Source organism: Sarcophilus harrisii, chromosome 1 (assembly GCF_902635505.1).
Source record: "Sarcophilus harrisii chromosome 1, mSarHar1.11, whole genome shotgun sequence".
Taxonomy (NCBI): domain Eukaryota; kingdom Metazoa; phylum Chordata; class Mammalia; order Dasyuromorphia; family Dasyuridae; genus Sarcophilus; species Sarcophilus harrisii.
The window spans coordinates 14,338,028-14,363,903 of record NC_045426.1 but is presented as its reverse complement, the minus strand read 5'-3'; the positions used below and the strand labels follow the sequence as shown (position 1 = coordinate 14,363,903).

General features: G+C 57.3%; 1 protein-coding gene across 1 annotated transcript in view; it reads right to left on the bottom strand.

Annotated features, from left to right (window-relative positions):
- Positions 1-19,893, bottom strand: part of ITGA9 (integrin subunit alpha 9) — a 287,368-nt gene extending 267,475 nt beyond the window's left edge. The window contains exons 1-3 of the mRNA XM_031962459.1: positions 19,330-19,893; positions 573-700; positions 210-316 (exon numbers count right to left, since the gene is read on the bottom strand). Of these exons, the coding sequence (XP_031818319.1) occupies positions 210-316; positions 573-700; positions 19,330-19,517 (423 nt within the window). The 5' untranslated portion in view covers positions 19,518-19,893. The remainder of the gene's footprint in view (positions 1-209; positions 317-572; positions 701-19,329) is intronic.
- Between the last annotated feature and the right edge of the window lie 5,983 nt (positions 19,894-25,876).

The following is a 25,876-nucleotide window of genomic DNA, read 5'->3' as shown; positions in this document are numbered from 1 at the left end:
TCTGAGAACCCAGGTGGTCACAAGGGTCCTGGTCCCCATCTTGGAGATGAGAAAGATGGCTCAGGGGTAGGATCCGCTCTGCGACCCCTCCCCAAGGCCCCCCCACCCAGCGAGCAGCCCGGGCTGACCGGGAAGGCCCCACCCAAAGCCCTTGGCCCTTCAGAGGGCACCGGGGCCCCTGGGTCGGGGAGGCGGCAACGGCGGCTCACCAGCACTTGGCCGTCGGCTTTGGGCTGTCTGGCCAAGCTGACCCCCATCCACTCGTCATCCCGGTCTTCTTTACACGTCTTGCCACAGGACGTGCCGCGGCCCTTTCCTGGAAAAGAAACAGAGAACGTGGCGTTCAGGGGCAGGTTCTAGATTCGGGGGCTTTTGGCCTTTTTCTCTACGGATAAAAATGCCATTGTTTCTCCTCATTAAAAACAATGATAATAATAATAAAACTCCGTCCCAGAAAAGAGAGGCAGCAAAAACGCAAACAGGCCTTCAGAGAGGAGGCCGGGACGGAGCGTCAGGAGTGGAGGCCGCCCCTGCTTCCACCTCCGCCGCCCTCCCAGAGGACGCCGACCCACCTCGGACCATGTCCAGCTCCGTGCACCTCCGGTCGGGGTTGGTGTGGACTCGGCATTTGAACACGGCTCCAGGGGACTTGACCGACGCGCTGTACTTTGACTCCGCCTTCGGAGCGCCAACGAGGACCCTGAACGCCAATGAGAGGGAGAGAAAAGGCATCAGCCCGGAGGGCAGCGGGGCCTCTGAGGCAGCAAACAGGGGCCTGGAGCCCGAGAACAAGGCCAGGGGCCGGTCCGAGCTCGACCCTCAGGTTCTATTCCAACATGCCCAGGCTGGCTCTCGGACCCTCCTTCTGGAGCTACGAGGTCCTCAGAGCCCGTCTGGCCCAACCCCCTTCCCTTAAAGTTGAGGACACTGAGGCCGGAGGGTTGGAGAGGGAACATGGTTTTGCCAGAGGCCCCTTGGCCAAGCAACGCCTCCCAGAGTCAAAGGGAGAGGACCCCGGCCCGCTTCTGGCCCCTTCCCTCCCCCCTCCTCCTTGCCGTGCTCCCCACCCCCCACAATGTCCCCCACCAGTCGTCCCCAGCCTCTGTGGTGGGGAAGCAGCTGAGACAAGGCGGCTGCGTCTCATTAGGGTGACTAGGATGCGCACCCAGTGAAGGAGAAGCAAAACAAGCTCAGTACCCCCCCAAACCCAAAGCCTCTTGGACACATGGGGAAGGGGGGAAGGGGCCATATGGAAAGGGAGAGCCCAACGGGGGGTGAGGGAAGGCCACGGGACCTCAACCCAGCTCCCGCCCAGAGCAACAGGCCCAAGGGGGACGGCCTCAGGCGTCTTCCAGCCCAGGAGCTGTGGCCAAGAAGCAAGGGGCCCACAGCTTGGCAGGCTTCTGTCCTGGGCCCTGACGGACCCCAAAAGGTGACCCCTCCTTCTTCTCTGGGAAAACCTGGGCAGGGGCCAGACTGCTTTGGGAGCGTCTTCCAGCACCCCCAGGGCTCCCCACTCAACTCAGCACCTACTATGTGCCAGCCTCCAAGGCAAGAGTGCAGGTAATCAATACCCATAGGGAGACACAACGGGGAGAGAAGCCAGCCTCGGAACCAGGAGGCTCAGCCCCCCTCTAGCTGCACTGTCCAGGAGGAGATGCCGACCCACCCTGGGGGGTTCCCTCTGCCAGGCTCTGCAGGCCTGGTCACCGGCAGTACGTGAGCAGCTGATGGTGGGTGATAAAATGGACCAAATCCCGCCCGCCCCATGGTAAGCACCCCAACAGAACCAATTGTACCCCCTGGGCTCTGCCATTTTTCTCCCGCTGAGTCTGTATAAGGGCAGCACTAACCTAAAGGCTCCCTGGGGACGTGGGTGGGCCAGGTTCGGAAAGTTCTGCCATTGCCCCCACATACCCACCTTCTGTACCTGGGGTGTCAGGAAGGCCCCCCTTCCGCACTTTGGGTGGGAGAGCAGGAACGCCCCGGGACAAGCAGGTCTGGAGAGCCCAAGTCCCAGCTCTCAGTACTGGGACCCAACCCACCCTCTTCCACCAATCACAGTCAGGGGCACCGCGACCCCTCCAGCCAGCTCGGGCCGTGACCTTAGAACCTTCCTCCTCAATTCTTCTCTCCCTCCCCCACTCACTCACTAAGCTGCCAGATCCCACCACTGTTTCCTCCACAGCTCCTCCTTTGGGCTCCTCTCCACCTAGATATGGAAGGGGCTCCAGAATGTCCTTTTCCCTGCCTCACGCCTTCCCATTCCACCATCATCACTCTCCCCGCCACCATCATCATCACTGTCCCCACCACCATCATCCTCATCATCACCATCCCCACCACCACCATCATCATCACTGTCCCCACATCATCCTCATCATCGCTCTCCCCGCCACCATCATCCTCATCATCACCATCCCCACCACCATTATCATCATCACTGTCCCCACATCATCCTCATCATCGCTCTCCCCGCCACCATCATCCTCATCATCACCATCCCCACCACCATTATCATCATCACTGTCCCCACATCATCCTCATCATCGCTCTCCCCGCCACCATCATCCTCATCATCACCATCCCCACCACCACCATCATCATCACTGTCCCCACATCATCCTCATCATCGCTCTCCCCGCCACCATCATCCTCATCATCACCATCCCCACCACCACCATCATCATCACTGTCCCCACATCATCCTCATCATCGCTCTCCCCGCCACCATCATCCTCATCATCACCATCCCCACCACCACCATCATCATCACTGTCCCCACATCATCCTCATCATCGCTCTCCCCACCACCATCATCCTCATCATCACCATCCCCACCACCACCATCATCATCACTGTCCCCACATCATCCTCATCATCGCTCTCCCCGCCACCATCATCCTCATCACTGGTATCCACATAGTATTTGAACGCTTGCAGAGCACTTTGCAAACGTTCTCTCACCTCCAGGCTCTTTACAGCTACCAAATGATTTCCCATAAGTGCAAACCTGCCCATGTCCCTCCTGTGCTCAAGGAACTTCAGTGGCTCCTTATTACCTCCAAGATCAAGCAGTGATTCATCTTTATCAAGTCCTTTCCCCTTTCTCGCTCCACGTGACTTTTATAGTCTGTGTAATTGCTAGGACAGCGGCACTGGGGAGGCCTTCGCACCTGAAGCTTTAATGCTTTTTCGCCCCCTGATTCTTTCACATGTGTAACTTGTAAATGAGCGTACAGATGCACACGTGTGTGTGTACATATACATGGGACATATATGGTTTTACTGATCTGAAAGTATCATCTAAAAAGCTGGATACTAAGCACCTCTGGTGATGATACCACGGCTTTTGTCCAAAAAATAGCCAATCACACTAACCAGCCGAAGGTTCTCAGAGCAGCTGAATTACTGTCAACAACATTCTACAGCAGTGGCTGAGGTAACGATGTTCTAGATCAGTGGCTGAGTTACCTCCCAGAGCACTGTGCAGGGAAAATTAGCAGTAAGAGAAACATTACTGTCCAGGGCAAGCGAGACTCAGGTGGGCTTTCCCACAAGCCCACAAAAAGTAGGCCCGAGAAGGTAGAAGCCTGAGGTGGGCTCCTGGGGGCCTCACCTCCCAAGCCCGGGACACCCCTTGCCACACCCCCAGCAGAGATGGTCCGGGCCCACATTGGGGGAGGAGCTGGTGCCCTCCCCCCCTTCCTCAGGCCCCGGGGCTCTGTGCCTGGTTCGAGCTCAGGCCAGAGCTGCGTAAAGCAGTCACTGGGTGAGGGGCCGGCCAAGAGGGCGGCAGCCTCAGGGACGGGCCGGCCGCAGGCGCTCGCAGACGGGGCCCACATCTTGGCAGTGGGCTCTCCTGGGCCGGGCCCAGCTCGCGCTGGAAGAAATGATGAATGGTTCTTATCTGAAGCGCACTGGGCTGGTCCCTGGCCAGCCTGATCAAAGGAGAAGGAGCCAGTGGGCGCCCCCAGGGTCAGGCCGGTCCAGGGCAGCTGCTTTGTTTCTCCCCCTCTCAGAGAACAAGCCCGTCCATCAGGGCGGCATCCAAGTGTCTCCCCGGCGCCCACTCACAGGCTCATCCCTCACTCCCTCCTCTCTGCCCTGCTTCTAGCTGCCTCAAGCATCGGCCGTCCGGGCGGGCACCCCCAGCGTGCCACAGGTGCCCCTGCCAGCCTCCCCGCCCAGCGTTCGCCAAGTACTTGGGCCCACGAGGGGCCAGATAGGGGCTTAAAGGAGCAAAGTGGGCTTCCCTGCCCCATCCTGTGGGGCCCTCCAGGAGTCACCAGGAGACCTTGGGCTAGGCCTTCCCAGCCTCACCCCGGTGAGCCTGGGCAGGCGACCTCCCCCCCCAGGGCCCTGGTTTCCCCATCGGCCAGCCCCGAGCCCCTTCCGGCCCCTTTCCCAGAGCCCCTGGTGCAAGCTTCCCCTCACTCAGTGACGGAGCTGCTGCCTTCTGCAAGTCCCCCCGTCACTACCTGGGGTCCGAGGCAGGAGCCCAGGCAAAATGCAGGCGAGGTCTGAGGCCGTCCAAGCCCCTAGAGAGAAAACCGGGCCTCGGGCGGCCAGGGAGACGCTCCTAGCTGGAGATCCGGCAAGTCCGTCCCCCTGTGTGCCTCAGTCTCCTTATCTGTAAAATGGCCTGGGGAAGGGAATGGCGACGCACTTGGGTCTCTTTGCCAAGAAACCCCCCGGCAGACTGAGACGATGACCAAGTCCCGGCCCCGCCGGGGAACGGCCGGCCCATGGCTCAGAGGCTGAGACTCAGCCAACGATCAAAGAGCCGGCCCCCTCCCCTCAAAGGCCAGGGGCCTCCAGAGGGAAGCTGGAGGCCGGCGCGGGGTCAGCAGGAGGCCTTCCAAGCGCCAAGGTTTACTGGCTTTTCCCAAAGCCCCGCCCCCCGGGGGCTCCTGGTTCTCGTTAGCAGGGGTCACCTCGGGGCCCGCAGGGTCAGACATGTTCCCCGGCTCCTCTCTGGAGGAAAAACATTCTATCTCAGGCACCGGCTGACTGACCCCCGCGGCCCCTGGCACTGCCTGAGCTGCAGCCCTGAGGGGCCGTCCGGACCAGAACACGCTCCTGGAGCAGGAAAGCCCAGATCTGCGCTGCCTGGGCCTTGGGCCAGCCACCTCCTTTCCCTGTGCCTCGGTTTCCCCATCTGTAAGAAATGAAAAAATGCCTTCCCTCTAAGGGCTTTGCCACCAGGCTCCAATGAAAGAATTCATAAAGTCTTAGAAACTGCAAAGTGTCAGATAAACACCGGGAATCATTATTTGTATGTACTATATAAACAGTTGTCTCATTCTGTTTATATTACTAGTATTATTTAATAATGAAGGAGGGACAAAAGGGCTGTGTTCAAGGCCAGCCTCCTGATCCTGCCTAGAAATCCCTGAATCTAAGTCAATGCCCCCATTTTATCAGCGAGGAAACTGAGGCCTGCACAAGGGCTCATGGGGGATGGGGACCGCTCCGACCCAGTGTGACGGGGTCGGGAGAGCAGAAGGGCCGCCGAGATAACCCAGGCAGGCGGCTCACTCTCACAGAGGAAGGATCCACGGCCAGACACGGCCCTTGTGCTCCCTAAGGGCGGCCTGAGCGGCACCTGAGCTGCTGCGGTGGCCAGGGAGGCGGGAGAGACCCCGGCTCAGGGAGCTCCCAGCCAGCCGTGATCATCACTGGGAGGGAGGAGATGTCAGAATGGGGGGAGGGATTTAGCCGAAGAGGCACGAGGGGGCCCAGCCTTAGGGGGGTAGCTGAGGAGAAGCCCAGGAGAAGGGGCTGGGCCCCGTGGGGGGAGCAGCCAGGAGGGGGCGTCCCCATGGCCGGAGAGGGGAAGATACTCGCAGCAGGCAGAACCCCCCTCCCCGGCATGGTCCGGATCTGAGGGAGGAGGGGCTGTGCCGGCTTGAGGCAACGGGCCTGGGCGCCATGTCGGTGGGGGCAGGAGGACCCCGAGGTGTGAGCTTCAGAGTGGGGGGTTCCCAACACCAATATTAATTAGCATTTTACTAATTACTAATTAATCAACACAAGGCTGTGAAGAGGTGGGGGCGGGTGGGGAAGAGCAGGAGCTCAGTTTTGACTGATCCAGATTGTCTATAGGACGTTCGCTTTGGGCAGTGGGAGAGGTCAGCAATCAGGAGGGGCTCAGGGGCTGCAAATTCGGATTTGGGGGGGATCACCCCAATCACTGATTCCACACTCGCAGCTGGATCCTGCAGCCCCAAAGCCATCACTGCTTTGTTTGGGGAACTTCCAGCATGGGAGGTCTCTCCACCAATACAGATCAATACCAGGCTTGTGGTTCACAGTCATTTGGGGGGGGCTGGGCCCTGAGAGCTGTACAGGAGGGTCAGGAGCAAGGCCAGAGCCTCCCCAACCACCCCCCCACCACCGGCTCTCAGACATTGTGTTCTTCATTCATTAGCGGCTTTGCTCAGACACTTAAGAAGCCAGTCCCGCCCCAAGAGACCCAAAAGACGGAGCGTCTGGAAGCACAGCGGTGTCTGCAGGAAGCGCCGCTCACACAGGCCGGGGGACGGAGAAGAAGATCCGGGCCGGGGCCAAAGACTTCAGCAGCCAAGCCGGCGAGCACCAGGACCCGCCATGGTGGGCTTGGCCGGGGAGAGACCACCTGGGCCCGTGAGACCACAGCGGGTGGCAAGCACAGGTCCCTGACAAGAGCCAAGCACTGAGCACCCCCTGCCACTAAGGCCCAGCTGGAAACCCAGCCAGCACCCTCACCGGGACAGCACCCGTCCTTCTGTCCGGCACCTCCCAAAGCACCAGCAGTCCCCACCCAAGGTCCAGGGCCTCTGAGGCTGACAGGGAACCCTCCCCCCAGCTACATGAGTCCCGCCATCGCTCAAGGGTCGGGGCTGGTGAGGGGCACCTGGCCACCTTTAGCAGGGAAGGGCTCTCCTATGGACCCCCCAATAACAAGGCTGACATGGAATCTTTCCCCCAGCTACATGAGTCCCAGGGGTCTCAGGGGGTCGGGGCCGGTGAGGGGCACCTGACCACCTTTAGCAGGGAAGGGTTCTCCCATCTCAGCAACCACAGCTGGCACTTGTACGGCTGCAGCTTACAACCACCCCAGAAGCCAGTGCTCCCTGTCCCCTTTCAGGCTGAGGGCAGGTGGGGGGTCCCACAGGGTCGCCCAGTGAAGGTCTGTGGCAGGAGCACAAGCAGGAGGTCCCCAGGGTCTGTGCCATGGCACCTAGCTGTCTCTCTGTGCTCCTGGTGGGAGGCCGCTGCCATTTCCTCATGGCAAGGTCTGTGACTCGCTGAGGAATCGGGGCCCTCCCGGAGGAGCCCCCAAGCAGGGAGCCGTCAGCAGCTACCGCTCACGCAGAGTACTTGGTGCCTGATGCAAGGATGCCATCTTTCCTGCCCAGTGTCCCCGGCCTGACCCTCAGCCACTCACTAGTGGTAACCCTGGGCAAGTCACCTCACCCTGTCTGCCTCAGTTTCCTCATCTGTAAAATGAGCTGGAGAAGGAAAGAACCGGCCACTCCAGTGTCTCTGCCACAAAAACCCCCAGTGGGTCCCAGAGTCAGCCATGACTAAAGCAACTTAACAACAAACTAATTTTGTCGCCAGTGTTTTGAGCCCTTGATCACAGGCACTCCCAATGCTACTGGGGGGACGGGCCCGCTGGCTCAGGACAGAAAGATGCCGCGTCCTCCGCCCTGGGCAGACAACATCTGGGAGACAGGACTCTGACCTGGAGGCAAGGTCCAGGACAGAGACTGAGCCAGAGCCCTCCCCTCCTCTCCTTCAAGGCTCAGACAACCCCCGGTCCTTCCCCCTGTTGTGGTCCCCCTTGGGACCCTCCTGATCTTGCGCCTAATCACATCTAAGCTGTCTCCCCCATTTAAACGTGAATTCTACCAAGGTAAAAACTGTTTTTGCCTTTCTTTGGGTCCGTGACCCTTAACACATCACCTGGCAAACAGTAGGTGTCTAATAAACGTTTCCTTACTGGCAGACTAACCAGAGGCTTTTAAAGGGGAGGCAGGACCTTCCTCTCCCTGCAGATAAAGGCCAGATTCATGACAGTAGGAAACAGAAGGGAAAGGCCCCCGGGTAGAAGAGGAACATGGCACGGACACCCAGGTGCTTCCGGGAGGCAAGAGGACCCAGCCGAGAAAACAGCCCCGAAGCCCCAGCCCTAACCCGGGCCTTCCCCCAACAATTAGCCGGGACTGTGGGAAAGTCACTGCACCCACTACTTCCTGTTTGCTCACCTGCAAAATGGGGATAACAATACCAGAGGCACTTAATCTCAGAAGGGTTTGGAAGGAGCTAATACTGACCGACCAGTGAACACGCAGCGACCCTTCCATGGGCCAGCATCGGGCTAAGTCCCGGGACACAAAGCGGGTAAGACAGTCCTCCTGCTGGGGGAGACAAGACCCAAACCGCCACAGACGTGCAGGACACAAAGATGGACAGACAGAAGGACAGTGGATGGGTGGAGGGAGGGAGGGATGGATAAGTAAATGGATGCACAGATGGATGGATAGATGGATGGACAGGTGGATGAGTAGATGGATGAATAGATGAATGGATGGCTGGGTATATGGATAGATAGATAAAATGAATGAATGGATGGATGAATGAATTCATAGATGGATGAACAGATAGATGATGGATGGATGGATTGGTGGATGAATAGATGGACGGATGAATAAATGGATGTGAAGATGGACGGATAAGTACATATATGTCTGCATGAATGGATACATGAATGGATGGATTTAAAGAGTATAAATTGGTGGTGAAATGACATTAAATTTCGATCAATGACAATCCTATTATTAATGGTGAGCCGATCACTGCCACTCCTGCCCAGGATCACACAGGCAGCTGGCAACGGAGCCGGGTTTCAAGCCCTGTCTGAGACTTGACTCAGCGTGACTGAGCGAGCCACGTGCAGAAGCAGATATTTAGGATTAAAAGAGGCTTGAAGGCTGAGTTACGAGCGAGCAGCCGAGGCCCTCAGAGGCTGCAATGTGTCCCCGATCATCCGGCTAGAGAGTTGTCTGAGGTCGGCTTTTACTCGGTTTTTCCCGACTCCAGACGAGCTCTCTGTCCCCCGAGGGGCCCTGGCTCTTCACCCCCCACCCACTGTGAGCCGCCGTTCCAGGTGATCCCGGTGGCAGATGATAATGCCCAGCCCCAGAGGAACTGGCCAGAAGCCTGCTCAAGATCAATTACCTTCAAAGCAGAGAATCACTGGGATCTTGGAGCAGCACAGAAAGCCCCGGGGCAGGTGCGGCCAAGGGACGGGGCAAGGACAGAGCTGCTGTGGCCACGGGGGACCTTCCGGGATCTGGCAAATGCTGGCCAAGCAGGCAATGTCCAAAATCAGGGCACAGAGCACCAGCCCTAGACTCCGAGGAACTGAGTGTGAATCTCTCCTCTGCTTCCTACCTGGGCAGTCTCCTATCCTCTCAGAGGCTGCGTCCTCCTCTTTAACTGAGGGAACTGGACGAGACGAGCTCTAAGGCTCCTTCCAGGGGGAGATCTTGGATCTATTTACCCAGGATCCTTTCTTGGAACATACGGGGATGGGAAGAGGCCCCATGGGAAATGTGAAAGGACCTTGGGGGTTCAAGGGTAGAAAAGCCTAGAGCTCTGAGTGTTGGGCATCTTCTAAGAGCTGCTCCTGTAACAGAAAGAAGCCTACCAGGAACCAGACTTTAGGATTCCAATTTCAACCGACATTTCTCTAAACCAAAAGGAGTAATCGATGTCACGCAGACTCAGCCAGCACCTCCACAGATGGAGGGAGGCAGGAAAGGGGGGGAGAAATGGAGGAAAGAGAGGGAAAGGAGAAAGGAGGAAGGGAAGGAGGAAAGAATGAGAGAAGAAAGGATGAGGAATACAGGGATGGGAGAAAAGAGGGTGAGATGAAAGAAAGGATAGAGGAATAAAGGAAGGAAGGAGGAAAGAATGGACGGATGGGAGGATAAAGGAAGAGATGGGAAAATGGAGAGATCAATGAATAGAAGGAGAGGAGATATGAAAGAAAGGTAAAGGAATGAAGGAATGGATGGATGGAAGAAAAGATAAAGGGATAAGAGGAAAGAAAGGAAAGGGATGGAGGAAGGAAGAAAAGATGGAGAGATAGAGGGATAGGAAGAGAAAGATGAGATGGAAAAGGGTAGAGGAATGGAAGAAGAAAAGGAGAGATGAAAGAAAGGATAAATGGATGGAGGAATGGATAGATGGAAAAAGGGATGGAGAATGGGGGAGAGGAGAGAAAAATAAAAGAAAAGATGAAGGAATGGAGAAAAAGAGGGACAGACGAAAAAGAAAGAGGGAAGGGTGAAGGATGGAGGGATAAGAGGAGAAAGGAAGAGATGGAAAAGGATAGAGGAATGGAAGGAGATGAAAGAAAGGAAGAAGGTATGGAAGAATGATAATTGGAAGAAAGGAAGAATAGAAGAATGGAGGAGAGGAAAGAGAGAAAAGAAAGGAGGGAGGGATGAAAGTGAAGGAGGAAAGGATGAAGGGGTAGAAGGATGGGAGGAAAGAGGGAAAGATGAAAGAAAGGATGGAGGAGTAGGAAAAGGGAAGAAGGAAAGGAGGGAGGACACACTGATGGATGGCTAGATTAAATGGATGCTGTCAGAGCAGCAGCTTTGAGTTCGCAAAGCACTTAACACACATTATCTCGTTTGGCTTCACGATAAGCCAGAGAGACAGGAAGTGACTCCATCACCCAAAAAAGTCTCAGGAGAACGAAACCAGAAATCTGTTGCTGACTAAGTTCCAGAAGCTTTTTATTCCAAAGGTACCTATGAAGTGCCTACTGTGTGCCCAGGACTGTGCTGAACGCTGGGGATGGAAGCAGCCCCTGCCAGCCAGGAGCTTGTGCTCTTCTCTAGGCCCCTTGCCCACCCACAAACTCGACCCCCAAGCTTGGCCAAGAACACCAGGCCAGCCCCCATGACCTCCTCGGGGGCCAGGAGGGAAGGAGAGCCGAAGCGCAAGGGTCCCCACGAGACGAAGGAGCTGCTTCATTTTCCAGGAAAAAGGAGGTTTTGTTCCTTACTGAGGATCATGGCTGTGGGTCAGGGGTTCAGCCAAACCCACCACACTGAGAGCCTCCATCCCGCGGAATTTCCAGGGTGAGCAGCCCAGAGAAGCCACGGATGGGATGGGAAGGAGAGGCGGGAGCTGGATGCCGAGCTGCCCTCACCGGGAACCCCAGGCGCGGCTCAGGCTCCCAGAGGGGACGGCTGCAGCGCTCCAGGGAATCCCAGGGGACACCCTCCTCTGTGGTCTGATTGCAGTGGGGGACAGAGGCCTGAATGATAGAATGAAAGCACTGGGGTTCGGCCGGCTCCCCTCCCTCCATCCCCACTTTTCGGGGCACTGAAGGCGGCGGGGACCCCCAGAAAGTCGGACCAGGAATCTCCTGGGATGAGGGGAGCCAAGTCAATGCCATCCAACAAGCACTTATTAGCCACCTCCCAAGTGCCGGGGGCCATGTGGTGAGGGGCCAGTGGAGACCCAGAGACGGGAAGGACACAAGCCCTGCTTTCCAAGAGCTGAAACTCTGTGGGAGAAGAAGGCGACAGAAACTACACGGGGATGAGCAAATAAAAGATCCCAAAAGTCATTACAGGATGGCAGAGGCAGAAAACCAGGAATCGATCAAGAGATTTTTAAGCACCTACTATGTGCCAGGTACTGTGCCACAACCAATCTAAAGACAGAAGTGGGCACTTCCCCACCCTCAGGGAGCTTTTCCAGAGAAACTACATATACATCCATCAGACAGCAGTGGTCAGTTAACAAGCATGTACTGCACACCTACTATGTACCAGGTGCTACACTTGGTTCTGAGGACACAAAGGGCATCCCTGCCCTTCTATAAGAAGCCTTTCCCCACCCTCCTCCATGCTGATAGCCTTCCCTCTGGGGATCATTTCCAGTCTCCTCTGGCTGTGACTTTTTGCTGGATGACTCCCCCACAGACGGTGAGTTCCTTGAGAGCTGGGATGGATTTTTGCCTGCATTGCAGCCCCAGTGCTTAGCCCGGTGCCTGGCGCACAGTGGGTGCTTTATCTCTAGCTGACCGGTCTGTAGATCACCAGTTATCTCCGCCATCACTTGGAGGCACCAACTCGAGGCAAGGATGCTGGGTCTCTGCTCCTCATTTCTGGGAATTTCCTAAGAGACCCGTGCGGACCCCAGAGGTCTCCTCATGACCCAGAGGAGGACCAAAGCCCAAAGGTCGCACAGGTAGAAAGCAGATTTGAATCCAGGTCCTGTAGAATTCCTTCCTCTTCCCAGTGCTGACGGGATCCTCCCTTCCCTCAGGAGGGAGAAGATCCCTTCCTCCTGGCACCAAGAGCCCAAACCCAACTAGCCCGCCCCAAACCTAGCAGGCATTTTACCTTCCAGGCCCAAAAAAAGGCAAAGAAAAAAGGCCATTTTAATGCTCTAAGGTTTCCTGGGCCGCTTTCTTACTTTTCCTTGCCAGCATCTAGCTTGGGGGCCCCTTCAAACACCCTTCTTTCTCCTGGGGTTCTGTGACCCTTCTCCCCAGCACCGCACCAGCTCTCCCGCCCCTCTGGGCCTTGTGTCCCTCTCCCCAGCCCAGCCATCCCTGAGGGATGGGGCGCCCTGGGCACAAGGGCAGGGCAGGGCTGCTCTGCCCGCCTCCCACTTGCTCACTTCCTCGAACAGGGCCGGCCTGGGTCACCTCCGTCCTTCCCTCCAGCCAGGGCACCGCAAGTGCCAGACCCCTCAGTGAATGGAGGAGCGAGCTGCCGGTGGGGAGGCAGCTGGGCTGTCCCCAACTCCTTCCGAATCTGAGGGGTGTGAAAGAAAGTCATTTTTGAGGGCAGCGAGCTGGCCGGGGTCCCTCATTTATATCATTCCAGATCAGCTGCTGATGCGTCTCCCCGTCAGGGACAGGGAGACAGTGGGCTTCTGTGAGGGGCCGCCGGCATCTGGGCTCTGCGTCAGCCAGGAGCCCCAAAGACGGGGGTGTGATAGGGAGCCGGTGGGCAGGGCGGGAGACGGGAGGGGGGGGCGATAGGGAGCCAGCGGGCAGGGCTGAGAAGGGCATTCTGAGGCGCCACGGCACAGGCAACCTGGCCACTTGGGTGCTTAGATCAGGCCGACGTCCACCCCCTGGTAAGAATGAATCTAATATTCCAGCACTAGGATGACAGGACCTCAGAGGTCGCCTGGTGCCCAAACTGCACGGAAAGGAAGGCTCCTGAGGAAAAGCCCCAGCCCTCCTGTGACAGATACAGCAACTGAAGCCCAGGGACACCCAGGGAGGCAGCCTCCAAGTGTTCTCCCCAGAGAGTTTTTGTTCCGCTGTAGCGTGGGAAGGGAGCTTACGGTTGTCTTTCCAACTCCTTCATCTGACAGAAGAGTAAACTGAGGCAGGGGGAAGGGGCTTGCCTTTTCCCTTTTGGTCTGATTTTTCTTGCACAACATGACTAATATGGAAATATTTTTTAAACGATTTTACATATATAACCTCTATCAGATCGCTTGCTGTCTTGGGGAGGGAGAAGGTAAAAGAGGGAAGGAGATAAAACATTGTATTCTTTACAAAAGTAAATGTTGAAAACTTTACATGTATTTGGAAAATAAAATTCTATTGAGGAAAACAAAATCCAATGCTTTTACATTTGCATCACTTTCTCAAAGTGGCCAGGACAGGATGACGGACTTCCCGAGGACTGGACCTCCTCCCCATAGAGGCTGAGCTAGGCAGCTTCCAGTTCACCCACTGATCCGTTCCCTCATTAGGACCTTGGTGATCCCTCCCCTTCCCATGAGACTCTCTGTCCGCCATCTCCCCTCCTTCTCATCCATTCATAAGAACGAGGGAGGCCTTTTGGTTCACTTTAGAACCGAAATTTAGCTCGCCAAAATGTGGGAAAATAAAAGCGAGATAATTGGTTAAAGAGAGATTATAGTGGAGCTAAATGAACAAGGAAAGGGAGAAGACCGTGGGCACAGGGACCAAGTACAGAGTAACAGAGTTAAGTCGGCTGGCGAGGGTCAGGCCCCTGGAAACTTCAACCTCGGCCAATGGAGAAGAACCAGATTGTGCTGTTCCCACACATGTGGTTCCCAACAGGCCTGTGTCCCATCTTCACCAGCCCCTCCCGGGGAAACAGGGACCAAGGGTTATACTCCTGGGGAGCCACACTGCTTCCCATTGCTCCTCTGAGGCACAAGTTGATCTGTGGCCTCTCTGAATTATGTCCCTGCAAGCCGCATTAGGGTAGGGTCTGATCTTCCTCCTGTTCAACTTCTATGAAACTTTGGGGCAAGGACGGCCCAGATTCAGGCGAAAGGGGGCTGGGGGGGGGGGGCTTTCATCTGACTTGGAACAATGTTAAAGTGAGAGTCGGCATTTATAGGAAACTGAAAATGTGTAAGTCGGTCAACAAACATTTGTTAAATGTGTCGTTTGCTGTGCAGGGGTCTGGGATAATCCCTGCCTTCAAGGAGGGGCCAGTCTCCTGGGCAAAATGAAATGGGAGCACTCCCCCACGGATGGGCCTTCGGAAGGCCGGCCTCTCGGAGGGGCCGGCTGAAAGGTGCTTCCTAGGCCCCCGCAGCCAGTCTCCCACTGACAAGTCTGATCACATCCCCTCCGGCCCAATGGCTACCTCATGGCCACGTACAGACACACACCTTCGTGGGCTCCTTCCCCTCCCAGGCCACCCGGGGCACCCTGGTTTCCTCCGTGCTCCCTGCCTGAATGGAGGCACTCTCACGGCTGCCCCCCAGGCCTCCCAGGCCCTCCCGCCTCCCAGCTACCCGCTCTCCTCAGGACCAGCTAAAATCACACCTGCTGAAAGCTTCTCCCCTGCGCCCTGAGGTCACCTCCAGTCTGACCCACTTGTTCCTCCTTAGCTGCCTCCATCTTGTCTCCCCCTGTTAGACCGGGAGGGGGCCGCCCGACACACAGAGAAGGCCCTTTGGTGCTTGCTGGCTGGCTGCTCCCAGAGCTGTCACTCAGAACTGCCCCTTGAAGCTAGCAGAGGTCATGTAGCACAATGGCTAGAGCTCTGGACTTGAAGCAAGAAAATCTGGGTTCAAATATGAACTGATGTCAGGTACTAGCTGAGGGACCAGAGGAAAACTACTTAACCTCTCTGAAATTCAGTCTCCTCATCTGTAAAATGGGCTGAAGAGACTCCTCCTCTCTCCTTCCCGGGCTGCTGTGTACACTGCAGAATTCTGAAGGGAGAGTAGTATAAACTGCAAAGAGCCGTGCGCATGTCACTTCTCATCCCGCTATTAGCCGGAGGGAGGGACCCTGCCCCCCTTTTCTCTCCCTCTTTGCATGACCCTGATCCCCATTCTGTGTGAGCTCCCCGAGGGGAGGGATTGGTTTTCACACAGTCCTGATGCACAGTAAGCACCTACAAAGTGTCTGCTGACTGACCAGCTAGCTGTCCCTCCTGACAACCTTGCTCCTATGATTGCCCCCGCTTTGCAGAGGAGACACTGAGGCAGAAAGGGGATCGCCCACAGCTAGCCAAGGTCAGGGAAGGATTTGCACCCCAAGCCCAGCCTCCATCTGGTCTCCCTCCTGCTCCTCACCGAGGGGCTCTGCTGTTTCTTCTCAGATATGCATGGGGCCAAGGCCTGCAGAGAGCCTGCTTGGTCGGGCCCGGGCCAAGGATGGGGCCGGGAGGGAGGGATGGGTTCCTGCCCTCTTCTGCCCCTTTCTGATCAGGAAATTCAAGGCCCAAACGGGCATGTGTGGGCACATGCCCTGTACATACACCCACACATGTGTGCCCACATGCACAGACACATGCCCACGGAGCAGAGGCAGCGGGCAGTCAGTCCCACGGACTAAGGGACTGGTGGGCAAAGCCAGGGCCCGCTGTGTGCAGAGCCCAAGCAGCCCCTGGCCAAGGCCCCGCCTGGAGAACTGGGCGGAGGCTGGACCTGGGCCTTCCACTCAGGACCCACAGCCTCCTCCTGTCTGCCCATCTCCACAGCCCAAGAACACGGAGGCCCCTTCACATCAGCTCCGTCTGGTTGTGAGTGAACAAGGCCCCAGGTGCCCTGAGAGCTGGCCAGAGATCCCGCCTCAGCGGGGGGTCTCCCCAGGCAGACCTGTCCCGCTACTTCCCTGGGGTCTCAGAGAGTTTCTGTGACAACCGGAGGTCAGGGGGTCTGACAGCATTTGTCAAAGGAACATCTGAACCCTGTTCTTGACCCCAAGCTGCCTCTCAAAGTGACTCACAAAGCATGAGGGTTTACAAACTGCTTGACGTACAGGTTGATGCTCCCAAGACCCCACAAGGGGATGAGTGCAGGGCCATCATATCCATCTTAGAGAGAGAAAACGGGGTTCCGAGTGCTTGCGGGGCTTGCCCTGAGTCACACAAGCCTCTGCCTGGGGCTTGCCAGGGGTGCTCCTCTTGGCTTCCAGGGGCCCGCTCTGGGGACCCTCCCTGCAGCCTCGCCCTGGGAAAGACCCGGGACACAAGCCAGAGCTTCCAGGGGCTTCTCCTGGGGGGACCAGGACTGGCCTGGGGGAGCCAGGCTTCCTGTTTCTCTTTGGGTTTTCCTGGTTCTCTCTGCTCAGGTGACTTGGTATTAAAAAGCTCTCAACTCAACAGGTGGAGCTTTAAGCCAAGAAGGCCGAGAGCCTTGATGGCCCACAGCTGGCTGCCAGACACGGCCCAGCTTCTTGACCCACGGCCTCCCAGGGACCAGCCCCAGCTGCGGCCTCTCTGTTTATTTGTCAGCAACTTGGATGGAAACCTGGGAGTCCCAGGGGCGGGGGATGCAAAGACAGGATGGACTGACGGGGTCCGGAGAAGAGAATCCAGCCGCGCCCCCACAGGCCAGGACCTCCATGCCAAACGTTACATCTCCAGACCCTTCCACTGGCAAAGGTGACTAAGGAACCCCCCAGGGAGCTTCTGTTAGGCGGTTTACTAGATCAGAAATTAAAATGTCTCGGTATTATTAGGAAAATCCTCTTGACCTCGGAAACAAGTCTCCGGGATCCCCTCTGAGAGCTGCCAGGCCCAGCCCCTGGGCACCCAGACTGAGAGACTTTGCCAGGTGTGATGGAAAGGTTTATAGGGTTCACAAGGACAAAGCAGGGAAGGGCCCGATAATGGGGGACCATGAGAGAAAGGGCTGGCCGGTCCAATGGTGGACTGTGGGAGAAAGGGCTGGCCAGTCTACTGGACTGCCAGCTGAGTACCGGCCCACGATCCCTCCCTTCCCCTTCCCCTGCCTTGCCCCGTTGTTCCAAAAGAGGCTACTCTGGGCTCTGGAGGTTACACTGAGGGAGGATCAAAGGCTCCAGGAGGAGGAAAAAGGAGGGGACAGGTTCCATTCAGGCTTCACCTGGGGACAGCAAGGGAGGGGGCCTTCAAGCCAAAGCAGCGAGGAGCCCGGGGCCGGCCACTCTGCCGATGCCCAAAAAACTGGATGAAGGAACTGGGGATGCTGAGCCTGCAGTTGCACAGCTCCAGGGAGGGAGGGGATGAGGGCCAGGACCTGTCTGTCACAGGACAGATAGACCAAGCTGGCTCTGCTGGGCCCAGAATCTAAAATGAGAAGCAACGGCGGGAAGTCCCAAAGAGACCGTTGGGTGTGGAGTCATCCCCTAAAAGTTCCAACAATCAGAAAAGTCCCAAAGAGGAATGGGCTGGCCTGGAGGGCAGTGGACTCCTTGTTGGCCCACGCAGCCCCCCACCCATCTTGCAGCGAAAGCTGGAATGCTGGGGCTGCAGAGGTGAGCTCCGTGTCCCGATGCATGAGCAGAGGGCCTCGAGATAATGCTTCCAGCTCTGTGACTTTTGGATACCCACCAGCTACAGCCCCCCCCCCCAGAGGGAAGCTGGCTCTGCCCTCGACTGCCTTCCAGCAAAAAACGTGCTGGGTTCTAGAAGACCCTGCTTACCACCCCAGGGATGCTGTCTCAGGAGCATTCTGGGAAGCTCCCGACCCATCCCCAGTGCCCAGTCCTGTGCCCCAGAGAGCAGCCCTCTGCCCCCTCCAGCCCCAAAGGCTGTGATGGGTCAGACTCCAAAGGCCCCTTCCAGACAGTTCTGATTTGGGGCTTCCTTTCTCAAAGTTGTGCCCTCAAGAAGGAGGAACTTCCTTGTCTTTGAGGGGCACAATGGGGCTGGCCCTGGGCTCAGACATGGGGTATGCCTGATTCTCAAATCACCTACTCACAGGACAGGAGGAGATGCTTAAACAAGCCAGAAAGGCTTTAGGGGTTGCATCTGTGAACCCTGAAACACAAGGGGCCCCACAGCCCCCAAAGAGCCCCTGCCTGGAAGCGGAGAAGGGAGAGCGGCAAGGAATCAGAGTGGGAAGGGACCCCAAGCACCATCTAGCTAAGCAGAATCCCCCTCTAAGGCCCCAGTTCAAATGCGCCCTGAGACTCTGGCTGTGTGATGCTGAACAAGTCACTCAGCCTGGCTGGTTCTCAATTTCCTCATCTGTAAAATGAAGGGGACAGGCTTGGTGTCCCAAGGTCCTTCCCCTCTCCGTGTGGGCTCCCCCTGAATCCCTGGAGAGCTCCTTTGTCAGAGGAGGAGCCACTGCCAGCTGGTAGCGAGGGCCAAGGGCTCCGTCCACCTTGGCTGTACTGTCTCAGGGACAGGGACCCCCACTGCCCCACTCCAGCCTTTCCCAGGCTGCCTCTCCGGGGTGTCTCCTTACCCCCGGCTGCCTCCCCATCCCTGGCTGCCCCTTCCGGGGTGCACCGTGGGCTGATGTTGGGAAGTTTTCCCTGCGTGCAGTTGTCTCCCTCCCCCGCCAGCCGGGGTCCCAAGCCGCCGGTCCCGGCCTGGATGAAGGACTCGGTGCAGCTTCGGCACCAAGTTGCGGGAGGGGGGAGGGGGGGGCGCCTTTCCCGGAAAGTTTGCCCGCCGGGCCTAGCGGGGCACCGGGGGTTGTTAGCGAGTCTCCTCCCAGGCCCGCCCGGAACTCCGTCCCGGGCCGGGGGCCTCCAGCGCCCGCTGCCCTCGGTCCCACCCTCCCGGTCCGCGCCAGCGCCTTCCCGCACGGGCTGGGGAGGGAGCAAGACCGGGGAGCGCGAGCAGGACAGGGGAGCGAGAGCAGGACGGGGGACGAGAGCAGGACCGGGGACGAGAGCAGGACAGGGGAGCGAGAGCAGGACCGGGGAGCGCACGCATTTAAATCTCCAGCCGGGGAGGCCGCCCCGCCGAGGCTCCGGGCTCCTCCCGAGGTTGGGACTGAGCCCGGCTGGGAGGCGCGAGGGGGCTGCGAGGGGGCCGGGCCGCGGGCGGGCCGAGGGGGGATCGGGGGACTCACCAGCGGGTGTTGTCGTGGAAGTGCTGCAGCACGGCGTAGCCGAAGAAGGAGCCGGCGGGCCCCTGGAAGAGCACGGCGTGCTCCGGGGCCAGGTTGTAGGCGGACGCCCCGAGCGCCAGCGCCGCCGCCCCGAGCGCCGCCAGCAGCGCCCGCAGCCCCCCGGGGCCCCGGCGGACGCCGGCCCGCATCCCGCAGCCCCCGCGCCCGAGCCACAGCCCGGGGATCCCGGGCGATGGAGCCCCTCTGCCCGCGCGGGTCCGGCCGGGCGGCCGCCGGTGCCGCTCCCCGCTGCGGGCCGGGCCGGGGCCGAGGGGGAGCGCCCGGGGAGGGCGGCTGCGGCGGAGTGCGCGCGTGGCCGGGCGCGTGTGTCTGGGTGGGAGTGGGTGTGGGCACACCTCCCTGGGGTGGGCGGCAGGGGCTGGGGGCGCGGCAGCGCTGTCCCGCGGGCCTCCGGAGGAAGTCCCAGCCGCGCTCGGAGATCCCCGTGGGCTCGGGAGCCGACTGCGCTCTCTCTCTCCACCGCTGCTGCCGCTGCCGCTGCCTGCGAGCCTCCCACCTCCCACCCCCCGCCTCCTGCCCGCCCGCCCGCCGGGGCTGCCGGGGCCGGGCCGGCCAGTCCAGCCCCAAAGCCTGAGCCACAGTGCCCCCTGCGGGCCGCGGCCGCTCCCTGCCCCGCGCTCTGGCTGGCCGGCCCTTGGGGTCGGCCGGGTTGGGGAGGGGAGGCAGGGGGCTCTCAGGGAAGAGCCGGGCTCTGGCCCTCGGGAGCCTCCCCTGCCCGGCCCAGAAGGGCCCTCCACCCTCCCCAAGCGCTCTCCATTCGCGGGCCCCCCCTCTTCGCGGCGGGGGAAAGAGTTACCCCCCCCAGAAGTCCCAGGTCCCCCATCCGTCCCCTCCTTGTTGGGTGACTGAACCTCCGAGGTCGGGAAGAGAAAGGGGGGGCGGGGAGAGTGCCAGGTCAGTGCCCAGGACCGGCCTTTTCACAGGAGAAAAGTTCGGAATCTGTGGCCTTGGCTGGGGGGGAGGGAGAAATGCCATCTCTCCTTTCACTGGCCTCGGGCTGAAATTTGGCACTTCTGGCCATTATAACGGGCCCAGACCTTGTAACCCTGAAGGGGTCCGGGAGCCGGAGAGGTTTAAGACCGCTAGGACACACTGCTCAGGGGCGGGAGGCAGCCAGGAAGGTGCAGAGAGCCTGGCCTTGGAGGCCCCCCGGCCTCCAGGGCCTCCCTTTGAGCCTCCCCCTCCGAGCCTCCCTGGGAGTTACACTGGATACATGGGGAGACTATCCTAGTATTATGTGTCTCTATTGTTTCCTCCCACGGGCGGGGTGGGGGAGGACCCAAAGCCGCTTCCGACCTCCCCCATACCTAGAACAATGGCACCCTGGGTTCTGGATCCCCTTCAGCTGGAAATCTCTGTCCCCAAGACCCCAAGAAAGCTGCCAGCCGCCAGTGCCCCGGGCAGCTGTCTACACTGCAGACAGGCATCTATCCTCCGGTAAAGGGGAGTCTCTCCCCTCGAAACCTCCAAGTGGGGGCCAGTGTGTCAGGCAGAGCGCAGGGAGGGAGGGGGGCAAAAATGAAGGGCCCTCTTCTCAAAAATCAGCCCGTGAATCCTTCCTGAGACGGGCCCTGAGCTAGATAAAAAAAATAATGCTTCTATTTTACCTGGGGTTTGTGCAAGAGAGTCCCTCTAGTCTACCTGGGTAAAGGAAGGGGCCGTGTATTTCAAACCCCTCCCCCCCCCCAGAGTTTCCAAGCTGATAGGGAAGCACTCACTAAGTGATGGGGGGAGAGGGAGGGGATACCTGGGCTTGGGAAGGGAAGGGACATATCTTTGGGAGGAGAGTGGGCACCCTTTGGTTTGATTCCATTTCCAGGACTGGATGGAGGAGGGAAAGAGCGACAGAGGCTCCTAAGAAAGTGTCTGGGGAGTAAAGTGAGCGACCAGGCTTGTAGCTCTCCGAACATGTGTGTTTTCCTATTATTTCCCATCCCCAGACACATGGCACCAATTCTCCGTCCTGCCTCAGACTCTGCCCTCTCCCCTACTCCCACATATCCAGGAGAGGTCTCCCCTCCCCCCTTCTAGCTGCTCCGTAGCCCTCGCCACCATCCCCTTCTCCCCAGACTGACCCGGGCTCACCAGTCACTCAGTCCAACTCTTCATGACCCCCTTGAGAGTTTTCTTGGCAGAGATACCAGAGCGTTTGCCATTTTACAGATGAGGAAACTGAGACAAGCAGGGTAAAAATCACACAGCTCTGGAGTCTCTGAGGGCAGATTTGAACTCAAAACCTGGAGTCTTCAGCCCAGTTCTCTATCCACTGCATTGTCATCTCATGATACCATAGCCTTAGTCCTCCCATTGTTCTCCAGCTCTCCCGCCATCCTCCACAAAACGGCCCAGATGACGTCTCTGAGACACAAAAACCTTCCATTAATTATCTCATTCCCCCTTCCCCAGCAGAAGGCAAAGCTAGCTTGCCACTGCTGGCTCCCCCAGGCTCCCACCAGCCCCACCTGCCTCCAGCCTCGCTCATCCCGACTGTTCCCCAAATTCACCCTTTGCCACCAAGGTTCGGCTCGGCTGCTGCTCCCGCCGTGGGGAGCCCCCTTGTGAGGACCCTCTTCCCCTGGAATTCTCCATGCTTGGCTCCTGCCACTCTCTGACTTGGGAGTGACCTTTCTGTTCATGTCACATGTTAGAACAGAAGCCCCTCGAGGCCAGGGACTGGGTCATTGTTTTTAATATTTGTATATCACCAACCTTTAAATCGGGACCTGGTATGTAGTTGGTGCTTAATAAATGTTGACGTAATTGGGCAGAATACTCCAAAGTTGATTTATTTTTATTGTTTTTAGTTCTCTTGGCCAGCCATGATGAGCATAAAATGGCCCATCGGAATTGTTGGAATCGACATTTCTCAGAGTTGGGATAGAATTTGGAACATCTTCCTGCTGGTTATTGGCCATTTGTGCTTCTTCCTTAAGAACTGTATTTCTTACTCTTTAGCAATTTCTTTTTTAAATTCTTTGAGACAGAGGAGTGCAGGGAGGGTGGCAGCGGGCCTTAAGGGCCCCCCCCCCCGGGGAAGGGTCTGGCAGTGACCTGAGGTCAGGAGGCAGAAGAACACATTCCCAGGAGTGGGGAACAGGCAGTCTCCATTCCAGAAGTCCCACAATCCCAACAGGGAAACTCAGATGTGGAAGAATCAATAAATCCGTCCATTAAGTACCTACTCTGGGAGCTAGACTGCACAGACTCATCTTTCTTGAGGTCAAATCTGACTTCAGACACTTCCTAACCATGTGACCCTGGGCAAGTCACTTCCCCCTGTCTGCCTCAGTTTCCTCATCTGTAAAATGAGATGGAGAAGAAATCACAAACCCATATCAGGATCTTTGCCAAGAAAACCCCAATAGGATCGTGAAATTGAATCTGAAAGACAAAGCACCTACTCTGTGTCAGGAGCTGTCCCAGGTGCTAGGGATATGAATAAAGAATAGAACATCTGCTCTCAAAGTGCTTGCATTCAGATGGGGAAGATGAGCATGTGTAAGTATAGAAGGAATAAATACAAAGAGAATCAATGGAGAGAAATAAATAAAAGTAGCCACGTGCAAGGGAGTCTGGGAGGAAACTGGTACTTGAGTAGGGAACAAAAGACCAGATGAGCAGGGAACGCATCCCGGCCATGGCAAAGGCATGAAGATGAGAGATGGAATAGATTCACAAACTATACAAACAGGGACAAGGAAGGTGTGGCTGGGGGTCTGGGGAGTGGGGGGGGCCAGGATGCTACTGATGTTGACAGAGGAGGGGAGGAAATGGTCAGATATTCACTTCAGGAAAATCACTTTGGTTCTTTGGATAAATAGGCAGAGACGTGAGGTAGGACCTAATCGTCAACCAGAGTCAGAAAATGGTCACCAATGACCAAGGAAAAAACCAAGTTGCTAACGTATGGCAAGTACGGTAGGAGAGAAGGGCCGGTGAGAAGCCTGGTATGATGCTGAACCCCTGATCTACGGCCCCATCCCAGGGGTCCCAGACTCCTGGGCCACAAAGACAAACCACGATCCCTTTTGCCATTATCCACAGGGTCAGATCCCGAAGGAGCCACATCAAGTCGTTCGAGAAGGTGCCAGTCAGCCAGAGCAAGCTTGGAGGGAGGGTCTTTCTGGACTCACTGGCACTGGAGAAAGAGGCCGAGCTGCTGGGGGCTTCTGGGTGGCTTAGGGCCCTCTGGTCCTGGGAGCCACCTGAGCCCCGCTCCTGCCCACGGTGACAGAAGGATTTTGTGGGAGAGCCGGGATCCAAACCCAGCCCCCTCTCTCCCAAGTCTGATGGTAGAATCGGCCCGGGCCGCTGGCAAGAATTCAAGAGGCAAAGCAAGGAGACCAACGGTCTGCCCCTGGGGCACCTTTGGGCCCAAAGCTCAAGAAGAATAGAGTGGATTGTTCCACGGGACTAAGGTGGGCGAAGCAGGGAGTCGGGCGTCTCCATCTCCCTTTCCTTGCCAACATCACTGGGGAAAGCTTCACTTGACAAGGAAAAGAATGGAGGGCAAAGTGGATGTGACAGACGGGGCCACTGAGGTAGCTTAAATTCCTGCTCCGGGGCGGAGCCTCCAACTGATTAAACTCTACTTTGATAAATAAACCTTTTTGTCTGATTCAGGAAATCCGGAGGAAAGGATTATTTGGTGAATAAGGCTTTGTGTTTGGGGGCTCGGTCCTTTCTTTCCCAAGGATCTGAAAAAAACCTTGAAAATGCACAGATTCTACTGTTAGGGAGGAGAATAAATGGGAACACTGATACCCAACCATACGGTGCTTTGGGGGATAAAGCACCTGAGACTCGGGGCTCTCCGGGGCCACACAGCCAGGCCGGGACCCTCGGAGGAGTCCCCAGAGTCTACATAGCAAGGGGCCAGCTGGGCCTGCTTCCTTCATCTGCTCCTAATCTAGTGGCATTCCCTCACAAATCCAAGCCCCGCTCTTCGCCCTCACCCTGACCTCTCCCCCAGACATCCTCCCTGCACTAACCTCCCCCTTGGCCCTCTGGGGAGCCAGCTAACTCTACGTCCTTTTCTCCTGAGCCCCGGCCCCTTCTATCACCAGTTGTGCCTTAGATCATACCCACCATCTTCCGTCTTGTCTCCTGCTCATGTCCCGCTAAACGAGGGCTGAGAAAATTCCTAAATCTGTTCTGAAGGCCTCCACTGCCAACTCATATGTTAGAAACTCAAGTGGGCTCTCGCTGCTGCTACGAGGTTCTTCTGTGTCCCTCCTGGGAGGTAAGGGATGGGGTGAACAGCTGCCCCCTGGACCCAATATTGTCAGCTGGACTCATCTTTTCTAATCCCCAAATCAAGCTTGTCCATCAGTTGTCGCTGGGAGGACTGACACTCTAAAGAGTTGATCTCTGGGCATGTCCCCTATTCCACACACTGCCCCCCACTTCACCACCATTTCCCCCACCATGTATTTCTAGGTTTCTGCAGGCACAGCCTCATATTTAGTCAGAAATTATTTTCCCCAGTTCTGTAACATAGTATGGCTTGTTTGGGGGTTACGAGATGCCCACTCGCACAGGGTTCTCTTGTTCATGAGATCTTAGTTCTGGGTTAGAAGGAACCTCAGGGACCCTCTAGTCTAGACCCCCAAGTTCTGGGTTAGAAGGAACCGAAGGGACCCTCTAGTTCAGACCCCCAAGTTCTGGGTTAGAAGGAACCTCAGGAACCCTCTAGTCCAGACCCCCAAGTTCTGGGTTAGAAGGAACCTCAGGGACCCTCTGGTCCAGACCCCCCCCTTTTTGGAATTAAGCAAAATGAGGCCCAGAAGTCACGTATGAAGTCTTGTGTTTGTGGCAGAGCTGGGATTAAACCCAGAGCCTCTGATTCACCACCAGCACCCTTCCCACTGCCCCCCAGTCCCCAGGGAGCCTGGAAAAGGGTTTTATCTGGCAAAGGGTTTAAGGGATCTATAAACAAATCACTTGGAAAGAGAGAAGGACACGCCTGAGGTCATGGGCCGGCAGGGGCTGAGAAAGTCGGGAGGAAGGGCAGCTCTCAAATTCCAGCCCGGACCTCTCCCCACTGGGAAGGGGAAAAGTGACTTCTCCTGAAGATATTTTGAGGAATCGACTCTTAGCTTTTCTCTGGGTGACTCGAAAATTCACACCGGGCCAACCTCCCGTGTGCCCTGACAAAATTGGAACTGAAAGCAGGAGCAAATCATTCTTTGTTCATCTGCATCGTCTCCCACATCAATCACTCCTTCCTCTGCACGCTCGCTGTGCTAAAGCTGGGCCAGGGTCCCAGGAAGGGGGGGGTGGGGAAACTATACCTCGGGGGAGGTCGGAGCGGGAATGCCTTCTGTGACCTTCAGCCCATGTAACTGCGGGTGGCTCAATTTGACAAAGATTGATTTAAGCCCCTCCCATGTGCCAGTTCCTGGGTTCAAATCCTGCCTCCGATGATAACGGCTACCTGTGTGACTAAGGGCAAGTGCCCCAGATAAAAGGACAAAAACAGAACAAC